At 40.4% G+C, this 20,759-nt stretch overlaps 2 protein-coding genes across 3 annotated transcripts in view; one reads left to right on the top strand and one right to left on the bottom strand.

Moving 5' to 3' along the window:
• Positions 1-1,752: 1,752 nt before the first annotated feature.
• Positions 1,753-5,333, top strand: LOC116382039 (somatomedin-B and thrombospondin type-1 domain-containing protein). The gene is made up of 5 exons (XM_031844711.1): positions 1,753-2,374; positions 2,740-2,931; positions 3,692-3,773; positions 3,892-4,074; positions 5,152-5,333. The coding sequence occupies exons 1-5, from the start codon at positions 2,143-2,145 to the stop codon at positions 5,267-5,269; spliced, it is 807 nt and encodes a 268-aa protein (XP_031700571.1). The 5' UTR covers positions 1,753-2,142; the 3' UTR covers positions 5,270-5,333.
• A 767-nt stretch (positions 5,334-6,100) lies between these two features.
• The window catches only part of kcnb1 (potassium voltage-gated channel, Shab-related subfamily, member 1), a 30,950-nt gene continuing 16,291 nt past the window's right edge, over positions 6,101-20,759 (bottom strand). For both annotated transcript variants that reach the window (XM_031844697.1, XM_031844688.1), the window contains exon 3: positions 6,101-13,079. In XM_031844697.1, coding sequence (XP_031700557.1) covers positions 11,148-13,079 — 1,932 coding nt within the window. In that variant the 3' untranslated portion in view covers positions 6,101-11,147. The remainder of the gene's footprint in view (positions 13,080-20,759) is intronic.

Raw genomic sequence — 20,759 nt, 5'->3', positions numbered from 1 at the left:
CAACATAGGCTACCTCTAAATACTATATTACACATAACTATATGAAAAACCTGCATCTTTATTTACATATAAATATCTGCATTACATGTTTATTCAAACACCTCAGTTTATCTCTCAGGCATATACTGTATAAACAGCCTCAACTGTACCAGGACTAAAGAATACTTTATATAATTTGCGTATGTATGTGTTATGTATTTATGCAATAGTATTTTAAGTAATAGATAAGTAAGAAAATGAGAATCAACATCTGCTGATTGAGTACAAATACTCTAACCTTATAGGCTCGCAGACATCTTGTACACAAGTGCAGTGGCTCAGATGTTTGTACTGCTGCATCACAGCAAAGTTGTAGTTAATCATTTAATTCAATTTACATTTTTGGTTCACCGTGCAAGGACGCACTTTAGTTCCAGTTCTACCTCTGCCCCGCAATCATATTATTAAATAAGAACATAAGGAGATTATGTTAATGGAAACTTTAAATCTCTGCATTGTTACTTATGTCCCAAGAAAGCTGCTTAAATTCACTGAGAAACCTAATACATCGCAATAATCACCTCCATTGTTGTAGCTGATATTACTACCAGTAATGTAAAGGTTATCTATGTATATCTGCAGTATATTTTAAAGATAATGAACAACAACATTTTAACCAGGTGGATTTGTTTTATTTTTTCTCGCAACAAATATTTATATATATATATTTATATATTTATTTTTTCTAAAGCACAGAATGTACAGAAATAGGCCAAGGCTGTAAAAGGAGTTTCGTTTAAATACTGCCAATAATTTTGCCCTACTGTGACTTGTTGAGCAACACTTGGAAACAGCAAAGATCACATCAAAGTGAGCGTCTTAAATCTGGTGGTAAAAACCTGAACATTGGCATGCAGCTCAAGTGATGTGGATCCAGTGGGCAGCTTTTTCTGATTGTTTCCCAGCCAGTTGAAAATATTTTACTGTAGTGTTTTCTACTGGCGGGAAGCCATCCAACACTGGGCCATTTCTGTCTTTTCAGAACTGAGTTAATCGAATCTGTGCAACTTTCAATCTTCAAGTTGCCTGATAAAAAAAGAGAAAGACATAAGAACAGGAGAGAGGGCGTGAGTGGTGTCTATGGGCCAGCAGTTGTATCCAGTTAGTGCTGAGTGTCTGTTTAATGGAGCAATCAATGCTCATCATCTCTAAAGCAGTTTTGTAGGGGGTCACGAGGTAGAGCCACACATAGGGAAAAGACTTCACAACTGTCATGGTAATGCTTTTTCACTGTGTCTATATATGTTTCCCTCAATTGCTCATCATGAGCTTGTGGTGTTTTGAGCAGTAGCTATAATCTTTCAGCTCACCCGTCTTTCTGTTCCTTTCTTCTCCCTGGACACACACAGTGGAAGGCTGCTGGGAATCTTAGTTCGAGTGAGCCTGCACTGCCCACATTGTTGTTCTTTTTGCATGAATAACCTCAGCCACAGGAGTTTCATTAATCCACTGTTTTCACATGTTGAGGCACATGTGGGCCTGGGAAGCTGGCTGCTACCGCAGAGAGAGAGAGAGAGAGAGAGAGAGAGAGAGAGAGAGAGAGAGAGAGAGAGAGAGAGTAGATTTTTTAATATATTTTACTGATGGAAAAATGTAAAATGCCATGTAAATGCTTCCCAGTGGGGGTCCATATGTTACTCTGTTTCTGCCACTCAGCCCCGGTAATTAGGTGTGCTTTCTTAATTTAATTCAGGCAGGCTAATGCTTAGTATATTGTAATGCAGGACAAACTATAATGTAAATTAAAATACAGTGAAAAAAGATTTTGTTTTATACTTTTGGGAAGATCGAGCAATGCATTTGGAGAGGTAACAAATCAACCATAACACTTAACTGTATCTGAACTGTTCCTTTAAGAGATACAGAGTTGACACATGAATAACTTCCAACTCACCGGTCAGTGCCTCAACGACTGTTGGTCGCATTACTGACCCGACCGATCACAGATGAGAGGAGTGAGTTATTATTAAGACTTTAACAGGTCAGAACTTTCAAACACTGGTGAATAACTTCTGATTGGGATTACTGCTAAATCTATTAAAGTGTTGCATTATAACAGAGCCCACTAAACGAGTTGAACTGCATGTGGTGTGGACTGTCGTGATGACAGTCGGGAGGAGCAGTTCTGTCACCTTGGTTTGTCTCGGGCTCTCTTTATTCCTCGTGGGTCCGTGTCAGTCGGGCTGTCGGGAAACGGGTCTATGTTGCACCGGCAGGGACCCGTCATGCATCAGCAAAGGATGGAGGTCCGACGGGTCCTATGGCCCCTGCTACTGCGACCAAGCATGTGTCTCCACTCTGGACTGCTGCCACGACTATGAGACAGTCTGCCCAGGTGTGTTCGTGCTGGCAAGAAAACTTCTGTTTCTCAAATATTGAATTCAATGTAATCTATTACAAAACATTGTAATGTTGATATTAGTGAGACTGACTTTTTTGTTTTGTTTTGAATTCTTAATAAAATAGCCATCATATAGCCTACACCAGGAAAACATAGGCCTAACCAAACTGATACAATGACATTTACATAATTATATTACTATTTCATATTAAAAGCCAAATTTGCTGTGGAACTAGGTGGCTTTGACAATTGTTAATAGTGTGGCTATCATATTTACTGGAGGTCTACGATGTCACTGAAATGTTCTGATTTGTTGACATTCTCCCTCAGCTGCATGTGCTCTGTCTCTTCTCCCTCAGCGCTGTCCTGTGTGGTGAGTGAGTGGACGGAGTGGTCAGGCTGTGCTGAGCCCTGCAGGGCCACAGTCCGCAGGCGGAGCAGGACGATCCTGCAGGAGCCACTCAACGCAGGCAGACCGTGTCCCAATCTGGAGGAGCAAGCCGGCTGCGCAGAGTTCTGGTCCCAGCAAGGGAACTGTCACAACCCACTTGGTGAGAAAAATCTGCATGGATCCTTCCGCACATCTGTGTGATCATCACATTATTCTCTGACACTCGGTGGAATAACTTAATCCTGTTATCTAGTCCACCTGAAGACAGCAGAATTTGTGACGGTAAAAGTTATTAAGAATAAATATCACTTGGTATAGCAAGGTTATTCAAAAGATGAATAAAGATGATTGATTAAGCAATACCACATCTGAAGCTGAATAGATGGAACAGACTGCAATGTAGAAAAAAAACACTCTTACTTGTTAACTGACCTGTAAAAGACAATTAAAGACTCAGTGAATACAAAAGTTCTGATAATCCTACATGTGCTGTCTTTAATCATTTCATTAATATGTTTCATCATAATATATGCTGCAGTGGCAATTTAGCATGTAGTAAGAAGAGCAGAAATACCGATTTTGACAACCCAGTCTGTTCTATTACCTGTTTCTATTGACAAGGATTTATACAACTGTACAGAATATTTTGTTCTGATGTATGTTTTGATGTAAAAGAGTGATCGTAGGATACGGATGCACGGGGTCTTAAGAAATATGTATTAGTTCAAGCAGTATCATTTAAAACCATCTGATGAAACACATGAGTAAATCTGTTTCTTCTAGCTTCCCACGCTGTTTCACACCAGATAATCTTGTACTTTCATGAACATTTTCCTGCAGCACATGCTCATTTAAAAGGTATTAGGTACTGCAACATATGGTCGCATGTAATGTTCTCATCATGGATGCTCCCTCTGTAGTCCCAGCACTGATTATCACAGGAGGCTATGGCAACGCCAGGAACAAAAGAGACATCCCTGACAGCAGCGACATTATAATAGGGTAACAAGTTCTGACTGTTTTTTGCCTTTGATATGTTCTCATGTATTGTCAATATGCATTTACTCTGAATTTGGTTCGTGTATGTGTGTGTGTGTGTGTGTGTGTGTGTGTAAAATAGGTATTGTGTCCAGTTTCAGTTGACCTCTCTGACTAAAGGATGCCAGCAGAGTTCGGGCCCACACACCCAGTGGATGCAGCACCTGAGGGAGGGGCACCATGTGTGTGTCGAGTGCCAGCCGCCAGCTCTTGCTGCTGGACAGACGCATTGTGCCGGAGACGGAGAGGAAAATGAAGAGGGCAGGTAACAATGCAAAGAACGGAGAATGTTTTTCACCATGATTGGAAAATTAAAAAATAAAGCTGTTTGTCAGCTAACGTTTTTTTATTCATAAACCCTCACAAATTTAAGTTTGTGTTGTTCAGGACATGTTAATGACCAGAAGAGATAGATAAGGTATTTGTTTTTAAAGCCCAGCGAAGGGTTTATTCAACCATGAAATTAGATCTTCTCCCCTAACTCTCCACAAACAAAACAAATTATCCCAGAACGTTGAACTGTTCCTTTAAGGATACACTATAGTAGGATAACTGTAGCTCATAAAATGCAAACCTAAAAAATTGCTAATTTTCTGTAATTGAGAGCAGTCCATTTACAGACATAACTTAAAGGTGCTCAGTGGAGTTTTCTTGTAAACAAATAAAAGTTATGTTTACATTCAGTGTGTCTCACCAATACACATTGCGTGGCTCCCTGACAAAAGTGATGAATGCACTTCCTTCCTCATAAAACCTGTGCAAAGCTGATCTTCCATCGTTTACACCCATGTGTAGTAGGAAGTCTTCTTCTTTTCTGTTTTTCTGTTATGCATCGCTGCAAATATTGCAGCATTACCGGCACCAGTAGATTTGTGCAATAATGGGAATCCATTGCCATGAATGTGTATGGCGTGCATGTGGCATGCACGTGACAAATAAAATGGGGATCCACTCTGAGCAAACTGCTCCATAGCGTTACTAGAGGTAAAAAACAACAACTCCACAAGGAACATTTCATTCCAAATCACATTCAAGCTAACTTTAACCCTAACCAGATCTACAGGACAAACATTGTTGCACTGCGTAGACAGAAGGTCTTAATATCTGCAAAACTCTAGCTTGTATATCACTGTTCTACCTTTTTCTGACACATTAGCTGTGTCTGTATTTTAAGAGGTGCATTTATGGATAGACTACCGATGTGTCGATCAGTTGCGTTGGATCTCTCAGATCTGAGCAGTAACAGTGATGACTACCACTAGATGGCACCATTGTTTATCTCTTGGATTTAAAGAGAAATCGTGTGACCACTATCTCCTTCCTCCTTCCATCATTCCTGCAGAAGACAGTCTCTCCAGTGGCAGGCGGTGGGAAACCCTCGATGCAGGGGTGTGTGGAGGCGTGTGGGGAGGCTGGAGGCCTGTTCCTGCCCAACAGCCCACAGCTTCCTCTTTATCTAACCTCCTCCTCTACATGTTTACTCACACTTGTGTTTAAAGAACAATCTGCCAGCAAATTAAATACTGGCCACAATGCAATGCTCCTTTGTGCTTTCTTCTCCAGATTAGTGCAAGTACATGTAAACATTTTATTAATGTGGCTGAATTTATCCCAATGAAAATCCTATTTCTTAATCAGAATATAATACATTTATTGTCCTTACTGCTCAACAAAAGCTTTAATATTACATATTCCTGTTTCGTTTTGCATTAAAAACTGCAAATTACCAGTAAAATAATAGTCAGAAATCCCTAATCAAAATGTAAAGTGATTTGATTTATTTCATTTTAGTCATCCAAGGGAAATGTTGCTTAAGAAATAGAAATATCTTCGGACATAGAGACACTTTTTTTTTTTTACGCGACAAGTACTGGCTCTGTGTGAATCACAACCAGTCACAACGCCAAAGTTACAACATGCACTGAACAATAGAACATTTATACAGAAACAACAGCATAGAAAGTCAACAGGTAAAAATGAGTTTTGTTTTTTTACAAAACAGACAGCCTCGGGACCTACAAACAACATTGTATAAGAGCTGGCTAAGGTCGTTCAAATAACTTTTTTCAGTTCCCTGGAAACAGTGTACTTTATAAAGACTGATGGCTTAGGCAAGGTTGGGGTCAATTTCACTGAGAGCATAAAACGTAGAAAAAAATATAGCTTGTGTTTTTAATTTGTACTTGGTTTTAATTCGTCTCATGCTCTAATACTGGTTCCTTTTATTGTGTCATGTGTCATGTGTGTTTTACTCCATCACGGTATCCTGAACCAACCCCAACCCTGTAATACAGTGTAATATTCAGAGTATGTGGAATTGGGCTATACTTGCTAAAGCAGTGGTTCTCACTGGGTTTGGAAAGTACCACATCCTTGAAAAGGTTCCTATGGGGTTCTAACAGAAAATAAAAAAAGACCTGAACCTCCTAACAGATAAATTTAGCAGCTAGAGTGACAATCAACTTTGAATAAAAGTTACAAAAAATGCATTTACAGTACAGGTGGGAGCCTTGATATTGAAATGTTTGAGAATATGTGCTCTTCATCTTAGTTTGTATCAATAATTCACCTGATTGTGTTTTCTTCATAAAGCATGATGGTTTAGTCCTTTGAATTACTCCACAAGGATCTCAGTGAAATTAAAAGCTCTTTTAGATGATTGGCTCCCTTGGGAATGGAGGGTAGTAAAATGCCCAAATGAAATAAAAGCAAGGATGACTTGAAAAAATAAATGAATATTTAGTTTTGAATTATGGTGGTACCATGTCACAGTATCACAGTCATGTATGAAATCACGATGTTTCTTTTGCACTACCTTGTCTAAAAGCTTAAGATTATCGTAGTTTCAGGATTTCTGTGTGTATGCTCATAGGTGCGTATATTTGCGTAGTATTTGCCCATAACACATTTCAGTTATCTAAAATAATACGTGCTGTCTGTTCATGGAATATTGATTGTCATCATTATTGAAGATATTTCAGTGGAACATGGTCCTTAGGGGTGGAAGTAATGAAATACATTTACTCTCATTACTGAAACAAAGTAGTATTTTGTGATTTTTTTAAAAAGAATCGGTAATTGGACTTTAACTTAAGTAGCCTAACCAACTATTTATCACAAGTAATGTACTACATTTCAAGTCGCTTCCCTTACAGGGTAAAAACAAAAGTCACATGATGAAGTCCTGATAAACTGTGCGAGAATGGAACATCAGATACATCAGCAGCTGCAGCAGAGAGGAGGTGGCAGGTGTGTGTCTGCGGCTGCAGGAGAGCGGAGCTCCAGAAAGGAGACGCTCCGGAAATGATGACCATAATAAATGTTTGCGTTCACCGGGCCTGATGCACGGGTCATGGCCTGGGGCTAGCACTTCAAACACAATCCAATTAGGGATCACATGGGCTGTGTTTATATTTAGCATTGTAACATTACCTAGGCATAGTTTCAACATTGTTGCATCTATCTTAATTAATGACTAATTTAATGCAACATCCGGCAAGCACGCTATTTGATACCAGCTAACATGTCCGAGTAGCCTGGTTACACGTGGTTGCCTATCAACGTGGTTGCCTGTGCGCGCTTTACGGTGAGCAAAAACTGTGCAGTCTCTCCTTTGCTGTTTATATTGTTTCTACATTGTCTGCTTTAGTGGGGATTTATTCTACTACGTGGTGTCCATAGCTCGTTTTATTTATTGTCGTTTTGTTTCCTCTCTTGTAAGGCTATATCAAGGAAGGCAGATGTATATTCATATAATTAATAATAATTTGTATGCACAGTCTGCAGAGGGCCATTTGTTGGTTTGGACATAAGGGGTTTTCTTGCTGATGTTGTTCCACTTGCGTATAAGTTGACATTTAATGCAATCTACATGGCCTTATCATGTTTAGAATATATTTATACCAGTACAATTACTCTAGTACTCTTTCCACCTCTGTGCACTAAAACCTAAATGATGGGACAGAAGCTCAAATGTTGCTCCATGAGAGGTTGTGTGATCTCAATTCCCTTTATCTGAATGCAATTAAATGAAATTTAATTTAATTTCTTTGACTGATTAAATAGACTCAGGTCATGTCTGACTGACTGAAATGTGTTTCTTTACAACTTAAGAAAACATTGTTAAATCTCCATGGACATTTCGGTGTGAGAGGGTAAAAGATGTTGGCATACATTGGCCTGGACTTTTCATAAGATAAAGATAAATACGCAGTGAAAAGTTAATCACGACCTAACATCCAACTGGTCTTTGAACCAAATGTTTCTCTTGTTGAGACTTACGTCGTCTAACCAAAAGAAAATGAAATGTAATAGACAAAGTTTGCATGTACATCTTTTTGTTGTATAATTTACCTGTGCCACTTCCACCGTGTAAAGTGATATGAAGATATTTATTGTGGGAATAATTAATTAATGCATGATTATAACCAAAGGAGCAGCCAGGCACAGCAAGTTTTTGGGGAGACCTAAAAAATTATACATTCTGAATATCACCAGAAGTCATCTGAAAAGATCCATAAAATGTGCTTCCCCTCTTCTCAGCAGTAAATGAACCTGAACTTTACAAGTAAAGTAATCTTAATATCTCATATCATTAGATTTGCAATTTGTGTTACAGTTGCATGTTAGTCAGAACTGCAGATAGAATATGGGATAAAACAGAAGCAGGTCCCCCCCCCCCCCCCCGACATGCAGCTCATTCTTTCCCATTAAGCGGCAGCGACACTGCTCTAATGCCCTGGCTTCACTGCTGTCTCTCTCTCACACACACACACACACACACGGTTCCCTCTGCCTCTCACAGTCATTGCTATTCCTTTCACACCTCAGCTCCTCTCACTATGGGAGAGCAATATGAAATGGTTCAACTCTGTGATTAAAACAGGAAATGAAATCAGGGTTTGTGATTAGACTCTTAACAACAACACCACCAAAATACATTTGTCGATCATCTTCTTTTGACTTTTGACTAACATTGTACTCAACACCTATATTTATACTAGTGCAATGAACTCTATTATTTGTGTCTTTCACTATTCTACTTGTGCCAGGAAGCTTTTACAGTTTGGTCTTTGATTTTCTTTGAGAATTGGTTTTGTCGGCAGTGAGGTTCTTCTTCATGTCTTGTTAACATTACAGAAAGTTATTATGATTTAAGACATACCTGCTCCTGAATTTTTTAAAGATATTACAAAAATGTTGTAGCTTCACATTCAAAATTAGATTTCATGGGGTTGAGGGAGGAACAGTGCGTTCTTAACACATTATACTAACTCTGCTTATATTGGCTTGGTCTATGAAGTCAATCCTAATATATGATTTAATTCACATTTTTAAGGTTGCGACTATGGTTAAAATACAGCACTTTTGTCCCTCTATGTTCTGTGTATGGTAGTTCATGTAATATGTTTAATTATCAGCGATATGTAAGACTGTTTCTCTTTGCTATGTTGAAATATAAACAGATAATAGAGAATGCATTCAGGGGACTTGTAGTATTTATGAAATGCTACAGAGATTTTATACATTAACATAACAAACGTACAAGGTCCTTACATCATAATGTTACTTTTACACAGTACTCATAAATATGCACAGTGAGGAGTGGCTCTGCTAACATGTGACTGCATACTGTCAATTAATGGGCACATGCCTATGTGCGTGTTCTTGTACTGTATATGTGCTGAACATAAGTTACATGCAATCGGACCTTCCCGCCCCTATTAACAAACCGTTGCTGAGCTGTTGCCAGCCTTTGACAAAAGCTGCTGTCACCATGGAAACTAAATGTATATCTATGTATCCTGAACATTGTCTTTCATCCCTGTGTATCTTTAGTGGGTGTGTGTGTGTGCTCATGCATGGGTTTCATTAGGCCAGGCATTTACAACTCTGACTTATGGTAAAGTTAACCTGGCGGTGTATATTGAGTGCCATTAAAGTTTATTTTGATGATTAAAGGAACAAAGACGAGATGTAAATCTCCCCTGCTATAAATACACGTATATTCCATTATCTGAGAGTGTGATCCCTTTGGACGCTTTCGTGTTGGTCAAAGGGAGGCCAATGCATGCTAAACATCTGTTACTGAAATCTAAACTTTATGTCAGTAAACATATATGGTAAACATAAAAAAAAAAAAAAGAAAAAAGATATTAGAGGTTTTTCATCTGTTTCATTTTTTAAAAACGTCTCATGTTTTTGTATGTTGACCGGTTGGGTGAATGCATGCTCCATAAATGTGCGCTTTATGCAGCTATCAAGCTTATTACCTCTGGCTCTTATCTTATGTTAGCCCATGTCAAAAGTTCTTGGTCCACTACCATCCCTTAAAAAATGATACTGAGGGGCAACAACAATATTCACTGGTCAAGATTTGAAAGTATTGGCCATTCTCACCATGACATGATAACGGGGGGGGGGGGGAAATAGCAAAATACTATTTAAGAAAGAGCACTCCTTATAATGGATGATTGGCTAGAGCCTCCAATAACTGTAGCCTCTGTGCCAAGACATTGAACCTTACACAGGATTACTCTTCACATATGACACAGCAGACTAGCAAATCACACATTTCTATAATTAACTTTCTCTTATCTAAGCTATATAAAAATAAATCAGGTAAGACAATCTCAAGAGTGTATAGGACTTACCATTAGTTCACCCATCAACATTCACACTCACTCACAACATGCATACACACACACACACACACACACACACACACACACACACACACGCTTACAGTATATGCAGATATGCACACCCCTACAAATGTAAATGACTAAGGCCAGTTTTGGGAATGGAGGGCACAAGTAAGTAGCTTATAGGCTTCTAGGTCCTCTCCTGTATCTCCATGACTACAAAATTAATTGGGACTCAGTAATGGGATAGTGGGCAGCTGGGATTTTATTTTCCTAGAGAGTTTAGAGAAATCCCCCAGCCGCTAAAACCATCATTCAGTTTGGTTACACCAGTTATAACCACGTGTCAATTTCTCTGGTGACTCTGCTTCCACGTGGATCTCTGAACAGACCCGTTGGCTACCTGCACGGAGTGCTTTTGTTTTGTGTAATAACACTATCAGGAATGAGTTGAAGGAGGGGCAGTGACATTCTCCAAACTAGAAGTGTTTTTCTCCCAGAGTATTCACTATTCACTATTCACTAGCTTAGTGCCCAATGGCATGCTCAGGTAATTTGTGAAATGTTTCGGTGAGACCCTCTGTCTCTCTCGCTTCCTTTTTCTCTGTCTTATAGAGTGTTTTAAGTTTGTCTGGTGTCTCCATCACAAACACTCTGGCCCCATGTTCCTGTTTATTTCTGCTGCACTTGTACTTCAGAGGTTTTTGTCCAAAGTATTTTGATGCCCCCTCTCAACCTTTGGTCTTCGTGCCATCTCAGGTCCTACGTGATTTTCATGAGCCACCCCACGAATCCCTTCAATGGGGAATAGACAGTTCTGGCCTAGCATTTTCTGGGCTGCTTCTAAATGGTTGCAGCCTTTCTGATAATTGATGGTAAGGCTTCGTTTTGGGCTTGAACCAGCCAAAAGACGCTCTGAGGGACTGACATCAGAGATGTCACGGAGGTGCTCGTCATCATCTGTATCAGCGTCGATGTATTTGCTGATGGAGGAGTCGTGAAAGGTGAAGACAGTTGCTGCCAGGGTAGTGCTATCTGGGGACTTTGGTGGAGTTCTGCTGCTGGCAGTGGTGTAGACAGAAACTTCAGGGCTTAATAGAGACTGGTCCGACATGACTGAGCTGTCTGAGAGAGGGGACGGGCCTGAACCCCCCTCGCTGTGACAGCCTCCTTTGGGGATAAGGCTTTTTGAGGAGTTGCCAGAAAAGAAGAATCTCCGTGTGTTCTCTGTGCAGGAGGGCTTTGTGATAGACACGGGAGTGAGAATAGGCTCACGCTCCCCGATGTATTTTTGGCCTGATTTTGCACTACTGTGCTGGGAGAACCTGTTGAGAGCTGTAGCCGGACTGTGGGAGAACCGGTTGTTTTCTTGAAGACCAAGTTCCATTGCTGGACTATGGGGGTAGCGTGGATTCTCCTGGAAGTCTGTAGCACAACTGATATAACTGTCTATGCTGGACAAGCTTTTCATGTCCCCCACTCCTTCTCTGGCTCCTATAGGTGGCCTGTGATCTTGGATGGCCCCCAGCTCAATCTCATCCCTCTGTTTGCCAATTCTGGAGCCCCTTTCTTTAGCATTGAGGTTTGGCTGGGATTGTGTCATGGCCATCTGGTTGTACATCTCCTCGAGCTTCTGAACATTCAGCCTCTGGGGACTGGTGGCTCCGGCCTTGTTGGGTGAGCCTAGCTCCTGGGCGTTGAAAGAACGGTTTGAGCTTGTCTCTGATGCAGCCCTCTTGGGGGTCCATTTCCAACGGTTTGGAGAGAGATGGTTGTCATGGGGCCTCTCACTCTTCTCTACCACCACATCCATCAGTTCTGCACTACGAGCAAACGCTTCTTTCAAGTTCATTGAGACAATGCTACCATTTCTCTTTGCCCTCTCTAGGGCCTCTCTTCGCTTAAGTGCTTTTTCCTGCCTCTTCTGCTCCTTGTAGAATTCAGAAAAGTTATTTACAATAATGGGAATTGGTAGGGCAATCACAAGCACTCCAGCTATGCAGCATAAACCCCCCACTATCTTTCCCAGTAGAGTTTTTGGGTAAATATCTCCGTAGCCTACTGTGGTCATAGTAATAGTAGCCCACCAGAAAGAAGCTGGAATGCTTTTAAACTTTGTATCCTCCTCATCCTTCTCAGCAAAGAACACAAGACTGGAGAAGATCATGATGCCCATGGCTAGGAAAAGAATAAGCAGGCCCAGCTCATTGTAACTCCTCCTAAGAGTGAAGCCTAGAGACTGAAGACCTGTGGAGTGACGAGCCAGCTTCAGAATACGTAGGATACGCATGATACGAAAAATCTGAACCACGCGGCGGACATTCTGAAATTGCAGTACACTCTTGTTGGATTCTGTCAAGAAGATGGTGACGTAGTATGGCAAGATGGCCAACAGGTCAATGACGTTCAGAGGACCCTTAAAGAACTTCCATTTGCTGGGGGAGGAGAGGAAGCGAAGAAGGTACTCCATGGTAAACCAGGCAATACACACAGCTTCCACATGGGCCAGTTGTGGGTTGTCTGAAGACTGGCCAAACTCATCCGTGTCCTGCAGCTCTGGAAGGGTGTTCAGAGACAAGGCAATGGTGGATAGAACGATGAAGAGGATGGAGATAATGGCCAGGATCTGAAAGAAAAATTAATGAAAATGATATTAGTAAGGCTTGCAGGATCAGGGAATTACTCATTAAAACCAGATATCATATGTATTTAAGCATAAACTACACATTTCATATATTTTAAATGGGTTTTGAATCGAGTAAGAAATTGTTAATAATATTTCCAATAACCTTACAGTCTAAAAACTTCAATAAACCTGAGTGTGAAGTGTGTCGTTGGCTCTGACCACTTATTTATTCATGACTCTCTTATCAGGGTTATTCACATGAGCAAGTTTCCTTGAGTGAAAAAATAGTGCTCAACCACCAACCAATAAACAAAAGCAAGAGCATCACAGAATGCACTGTAGCTTGTTTAAAATCTCTGACAATGTCTCCAGTTATTTAGTAAATTACATAAAACTCTTCTTTTTGGGTAGATGGAAATTTTTAGAAATAAAATGTAAGGATGTTTCCATATTTAAAAAAGGTCTGCAGCCATGTGGCTGTACTTAGGCACAGCTAATGTGGATGGAGCATGGATGTCTGAATACCATGGCAATACATTTAATAGCTGTTGATTCAGGTTACACTTGAATTGTAATTCCTCTTAATTTTGAAGATTTTTTTTACCAAGTTGTTTGTGTACGATTTGTTTTAAAAACTAAACCTGCAGTGGCACCACCATGACATAAAAATGAATATGCAGTAGTCACGTAGGCACAGAATGTCTCCAGAATCCATTGCACTAGATGACAGCTGATTCATCTTACACAGTACAGAGAACTGGGGAGTTTGTCAGAAAACAGCACCTTAACACACACACACACACTCACTCCACCAATCATGCTAACAAGCAAGCATGTGGCGGTAGACTACACTTCTTTTAGCACTGTATGACAGCTCCCATCTAGAATTCATAGTGTAAACAAAACAATCCCTGCATTTGCTCTGAAGCACATTATTCTTGTAGCTTGAGCTTGTTTGATCTGAATAAGTGACTATTTTGTTATACCACGATGAAAAATACCTAAGGAAATGTTTCAAAGTTATCCAGCCTCTAATCTCCGACCAGAAGTGTTTCATGTTTAGGGCGTATTTTGTGATGAAGAACTGATAGCACTACTGCTGTGCGCTGTTAAGGATGAGATTCTTTGTTTGAATCCATAAATAAATTGATGTGACATCCCAGACTAAAGGTCAGTTTACCAAAATCTATTAAAATGTTTCCTCCTCACTTAGAGGTACATACACAAGCTTTTTTTGTCCCCAAGATTTGACATATCAACCGCCAAGACTACAGCTGCACCCCAAGGAAGATGCATATAATGTTGCCACCGAAAACACAGATATTTGTCTTTCCTGAAACGTTACAGTCACTTTCATTTGAGCTAGTCTTCAGAACTAAGAAACCATGAAAACTGGTCTGTGGATTATCCAATAGGAATAAGTAAGAAAGTCTCTTTTTTAGCCTTAATTTTATTTTCTGTAATATTTGAGTAAATGGCCTTTTAGTTTTAGATTTGTTAAGATGCCATTTGGGCTGTGTGTATATGCATATATGCAGTTTCTTTTAAGGGTTTATTTCATTACTAAAAATATCCATGTCAGACATTGGCTTCCCCTGTGTCCATCCCACTGATTTAGTTTTATAAAGAGGTTCCAAAATCAGCTTTCCGAAAACATGGGGACGAAGGGCACAAATTCAACTGCTTGATCTTGGTGTCGAGATATAAGAGCAGAGTGATGATGAATCACAGAAGCAGCATAATCCAGCAGTGTATATTTATCATAAAATAACATTTATAAACATATAATATAGCTAATTTTTATGCTTTTACACAAAGCATTACATATTTTAACTACAGACTAGACAACTTCAGATGACTTGTGTGCCTGCATAATCCACGCTAAATGCACCTTTTGTGGGAGGCTTCAAAACTGACTATAGAGCAGTGAACTCGGCAAAGGTAATGTGGAAGGTGAGCCTTGGTCCTCTAGTGGACCAAGGACAGGATTACTTCATGAGCTATAGTCTGCATTTGTTATATTAACCCTCAATGACTATGAGAAATCCTGACACAGGACTAAACAGCACAACTTGGGGGATGAGTAGGAGGTTGTAGCTGGAACACAGAGCCTGTTTTGGCAATAGCCCACACGAATAAGGTTAGGATGTTACATGATGAAATAAATCAGAGAAAAGTAAAACAATATTCTTGAAAAAGAAGGCAAAATACCTATTCATAATACACCATGTAACATCTAATGTAGATGAGTGTGAAATTAATTATTTCAGTGTGATTTAATTTGCATCATAAAACAGGTAAAAAATGATACTTTCCTCCTCCCTATACTTGTTAAGCTTGATCCAAAGCTCATCCATAAACTGGATCTCCTGGTTAAACACTCAGTCACTTGTGTTAGCAAACAGACCAAAGGCCAGCATAGAGCTCATGATGCAGGGTTTCCCTTTTCCTCATCCGGAGGAAATTAAAGCACAGCAGCAGAAATAGGGCGAGGGCAACGGTTGTTAGGAAGTGATTGACAGCACAGGCCTTGACAACGGCCTGATATGTGAGGAGTCTACTCCCAAGAGTCAACGTGATGGCTAAAGAGGCAACCTTATCTACGACCAATCACAGCAGGAGGACACTGTTGCCATAGCGTCACGGCAGGCATGAATAATGACCCTATCTGTTTATTTTCTCCCCCTCCGTGCTCCTCTCCTCCTGCCCTGGAAACCCCCCCTATGTTAAATCAAACACTTGAAGAGCAGAGAGGTGCTGGGACCGAAGAGCGAAGGTGAGCTGACGAGTGGCCGCACAAAACTGAATGGATAGAGAGAGGAAAGAACATCACGATGTTAAAGAGAACAATATCTGTACGAAGTAAATAACAGGTTGTATTGCTTGTGTCAAACTGCACCTATCTTTGTAAAATAAACAAGAAAAAAACTATTAAAAGGCCCATATTGTAAAAAGGGAGATTTTCATGTCTTCTTTTGTTTTTACTATAAAGAATTTCTAGGCGCTATATAAATGCTGTTTTAAGTATCGAAACGCTCAATCCATGGAGAAATACACACAGCCCATATTTAGAAAGTGCCTTTAAACGAGCAGTCGGGATCTCTGTACCCGGTGTATTTATGGCTGCGGTGTATGATAATGAAATCAGCTGACAGGAAGTGAAGACACGGACCCAAGCTGTTGCCTAGCAACACAATTCCATTGAAACAGAGTAAAATGGAGCGCTTCAGACGGAGGGTGAATACCGGTGTATTCAGACTGACAGTGTGAACAGCATTAAACATTTTTGAAACATTAAGGCGCGTAAACATTTTCTACACGTCTCCTTTTTAAAGTTCACTCATTGAGGAGCAGATGCAATGGTGTTGTCATGAGTCAGAAAAAAGGATGTCGATAACAAATCCTTAAGCCGCGGGAGATTGTAGCAACGTAATAGAAGGAGAGGAAAAAAAAGGGCAGAAGTAATAGGATTGAGAAGCTATAAAAAGGTCGCTAATGAAGGCACACTGGTGCTGCTGTGTAACATTATGGTTATGAGGTCAGGTTCCACAAGGAAACCCTGCTCATTTCCCACTGGCCTTTGTCCCTGTTGCCACTGTCTCTACACACTCTGCACTCACTCACACTGCCTTGCGTGTCTTTGTCTCTTTCTGTCCTGGGTATTTAATGTCACAGGGCACTAATTTCATCAAACTATTGCAATGTAAATCTGAGATAAAGATTTACCAGTGTACAGCAAACAAACACTAGTCTAGGAAATGGTTGAATGGAGCCCAAGACATAACTGTAATGGTATCAATGCAATTACAGGCTATTTATAGACTCTCAGTGGATGAATGCACGTTACGCGTGCCTCGTTATGAATACTCAGTTATTGCAACTAGATTATATAAACACAAAAAGTGAGAGTGACTCCCAGTGAATGTTCCTTGGTGGCCTACTAAAGGGAGGAAAGGATGAAGGGGGGGGGGAGATATTTATATCTAGAGGAGAGGAAAAGTCAACACGTGTTCAAGAGATGGAGAGAGTGAGAGAGAGTGAGAGAGAGAGAGAGCAGATTGACAGGAAATCCCACTGTGACACTTAACAAAGCCAGATCACACTTTTTTGTCTCTCGAGAAATATCGTCGTCTGGCTCACCAGACCCAATAGTCCACACAGACCCACATCTTCTATAGGACAAGGTGACACCAGCCCTCATTAGGCTTTTTGAAAAGATATCTGGGACACAACTGGTGTGAAGGACGCCCTGAAAAACCACCCAAACACATACGCAACCTGTGACATTCTCCTCCAAGTTACATATGGGAGGGAATTCATTTCATATACGGGACAGGGAATAAGCCTTCAGACAAGAAAATCATTGCACAGGGAATATTGTCTCATACACTATACACCAAAACAATTTCTGCTCTCCAGAAGCACATACACTTGGGGCTCAGAGAGAAGAAAAACGTAGTTATTTACAATTAGTCCGTATAATGCAGTTGTCCTTGCTGTTTGCTCTCTCTCCAGCTCTCGCTCAAATACAATTGTCTGGTTTTATGCTGGCTGTGTCCCAGCAGATGTGATTAATTTCCTTTGTGCTACATTGGGTTTCGTCAAGGTTGGGTCTATTCATCTGTCTCCCCAGCACCCGGCCACCAAGGAGGGAACCTTGAACCTTTGCACTTTTTATATAGACTTTAAAAAATGTGCAGTATTATCAGTCAGATATTAACCATTAAACCGCTGATGTAAATGTGAGCAAAAGGTTGAGGGAAATTACAGTAGTAGTAAGACATCAGCTATAAAGAATGAATAATATAATGTTGTATTTATTATATTGAATAAGGGCTGAACAATATATCGACTAGGTATCGTCTGGATATTGTAATATGGCATAAGTGTTTTTCTTTTGATGATTTTACAAAATGTCGTTGTGTGAATATTTTGTAAAATCACCAATATTCAATCCAACCGTCGCAATATCGATATTGAGGTATTGACGCAAAAATATTGTGATATTTGATTTTCTCTATATTGCCCAGCTCTACACTGAATAATGTTGGGCTACTCCTCATTGAAACATTTTCTTCTTTTTGGCCACTTGAGGGCAGCGAAAAGAGCTGTAAACACAACACTAATACATTAGTATTATATGAAGTTGTTATTGTGAACATGTTAGCAAAACGTTACCTATTAGCATTCATTTGGAGTCGTGTTTGTGGCCACACCACCACCAGTATTCACTTTTTTCTTACTTGAATTGGGTCAAACCTTAACGGGATTATGTTGGCTCTTTAGCAGCTAAATGCACAATTATTTTCACCAGCTAGTGGCCATCTTTGTCTGTATGTCATTTGGTAGCGTACAGTGGGTCTGTCTGAGATGTTTTGCTGGAAACATCTGTTTTCTGTGACCGGAAACAAGGTTGATGAGAGTGATGAGAGTGAACTAAACAGTTAAGTTGTGTGTTGTAAAACCAGTTGAAAGATGCTAAAATGCTCTGTAAAGCTAGGGGCAACTACAGTGTTGCATGCTAACTTTCTGTGGGTTTCCTTTGATATAACACATAGTCATCTGATTCATTTTTTGTATCAGAATATTGATAAGTGCAGCTTTAAAGTGAGAGTAACTTTCCCACAGCAGCTAATATGGCGACATGTAACGATTATGGGATAATGCTTAATGTAGAAACATAGTTTAGCATTAGTGAAAGTACAGAATATCTTTCTAAAGTTTGCTTTACATTGCATTAGCCACCATAAGATAGACCATTAGTTGTTTATTTGGTTCAGCCACCTCTGGTTAGGTGCAGCTCAGGTCAGTGCTCTCACATTGTATTATTAAGTTTGGTGGTGTCCCAAGTGACCGCTCAGGAACTCCCAGACTCCCACTGCTCCAACTGGCACCTTTCTCATTAGCAGCAACAGGAGCGACAGACGCACTGCTGTGCTTTAGTCGTGGAAACTCCTGTTCCTGTGAATCCCAAGACCATTGCGTGTTAACTCCGCAAGCAGGCACCCAGGGAAACACATTGGATCTACCTAAAAAAATGACAGGTAATACTCTTAAACTCCCACTTAACACTGAGACGGGCGTGGACTGAACAGGTTTTCAGTAAAGGTGTATTTATTTTTTTGGGTGAGTAAATCCAGGTCTTGCTTGATCACTAAGATCCTCTGACTAGCTGACTTGCTTTCCCATCATCCCCTGAGCCTCATCCGAGGCCACAGGGAAACCACGCCACACTCTCCCAGCCTCGACTGCCAACCACTGTCACCATGACAACCCCATTGAAGACCGACAGGAGGTGACTAAGTAGCCCTGCTTGTGAAAAGCAAGTCTGACAAAGTCTCCTTCCCTCCCTCCCTCCCTCCTTCCTTCTCTCCCTGATTTGCACCTTATTCAAAGCTCACCCAGCTTTGAACCATCTGCGCTGCACGTCTCTAGTCTTTTCCACTTAATTGTGTCAGATTGCTGTTTGTATTTCGGGCGATGTGCTGCCTTCTTTCCTTGCATTTTTGACATTGTTTTCTTTTCTCAATTACCAAGGTCCGTCTTCAGGCGCAGACGTTTACATCGTGTGCCACGCTTCAGCTGTTGTATAATTCGATTCGATTAAGAGGCGCCACAGAACCGCAGTATTAGATCTTTATCTTCATGGAGATGTTATTGTCAGTGGTCGATAGTATGAGCGTTAAATAACGTGTAATAATTCACACCTCTGGTCCTGAATGTAGAAGGGCTCTGCCTCGCTGCCTGTGAAAGAGATGGGGTTTCCATGGAGACGGGAGGAGACTGTGTCTTCCACATTTCCCCCAGCATGATAGCTTGAAACACACACACACACACACACACACACACACACACACACACACACACACGTTTGCAGTGGCTGAGCTGTAGTCTTCCCACCCTACATCACTTCTGCTTGTAACTTTGAAAAGCAGAGCCTCATTAATCCTAACCTCCCACATCTTGCAAAAAAAATGAATAAGTTGCATCTCGTGGTTCTTCAAGGGGCCTACTGCCGGTTTAGCTTTTTATATAAAGGCACAGGCCTGTAGATTTAAAACGAGTGATCATCATCTCGCTGCTCTAACGTTAAGGCTACTGCACTTCTAATCATCTTGCATCTTATCGATTGGCAGCTACTCCTATAGAAGGCTTGAATACTGCAAATGTGATGGTTAAGAGTAATTCGCTTAACTAATCTACAAATATATTGCAAAAGAAAGTCAGAAAAGTCACATTAACATGATAGATTTATTGAGTATATTCCACATATTTGATATGTTAATTTGATAATGTAATTTTCATTGGATTGGATGTATAGGTGGTATTCAGATGATCCTCAACTTTCAATAACACCTGAAAGCTGCTATATGTTGGAAGCTCTTATTTGATTTTTGATTTTTTTCAAATGCACTCTATTAAGATACTACGTGTTTTGAGTCATAGACAAATCTGAAACAAGCCATTTTTGAGGACTTCGTCAAAACTTTTCTCTACCTCATGCAATGCTTGCATGCACAAAGTGCTCTACAACCCCATTCAGTAAACTGCTACTGTATGTAGGAAATCTATGCCTGGACCATCCATCTCCTGAATGAATCCCACCTCATCACCCCTCCCACTCAATTATTCATGCATTTCAGATGAAGAAGAGAATCCAGACTCAGCATCTATATTTAA

The sequence above is a fragment of the Anarrhichthys ocellatus genome, unplaced genomic scaffold, assembly GCF_004355925.1.
Source record: "Anarrhichthys ocellatus isolate YVR2014 unplaced genomic scaffold, GSC_Weel_1.0 scaffold1, whole genome shotgun sequence".
Classification (NCBI taxonomy): Eukaryota; Metazoa; Chordata; class Actinopteri; order Perciformes; family Anarhichadidae; genus Anarrhichthys; species Anarrhichthys ocellatus.
This window is presented reverse-complemented; position numbering and strand designations above follow the sequence as displayed.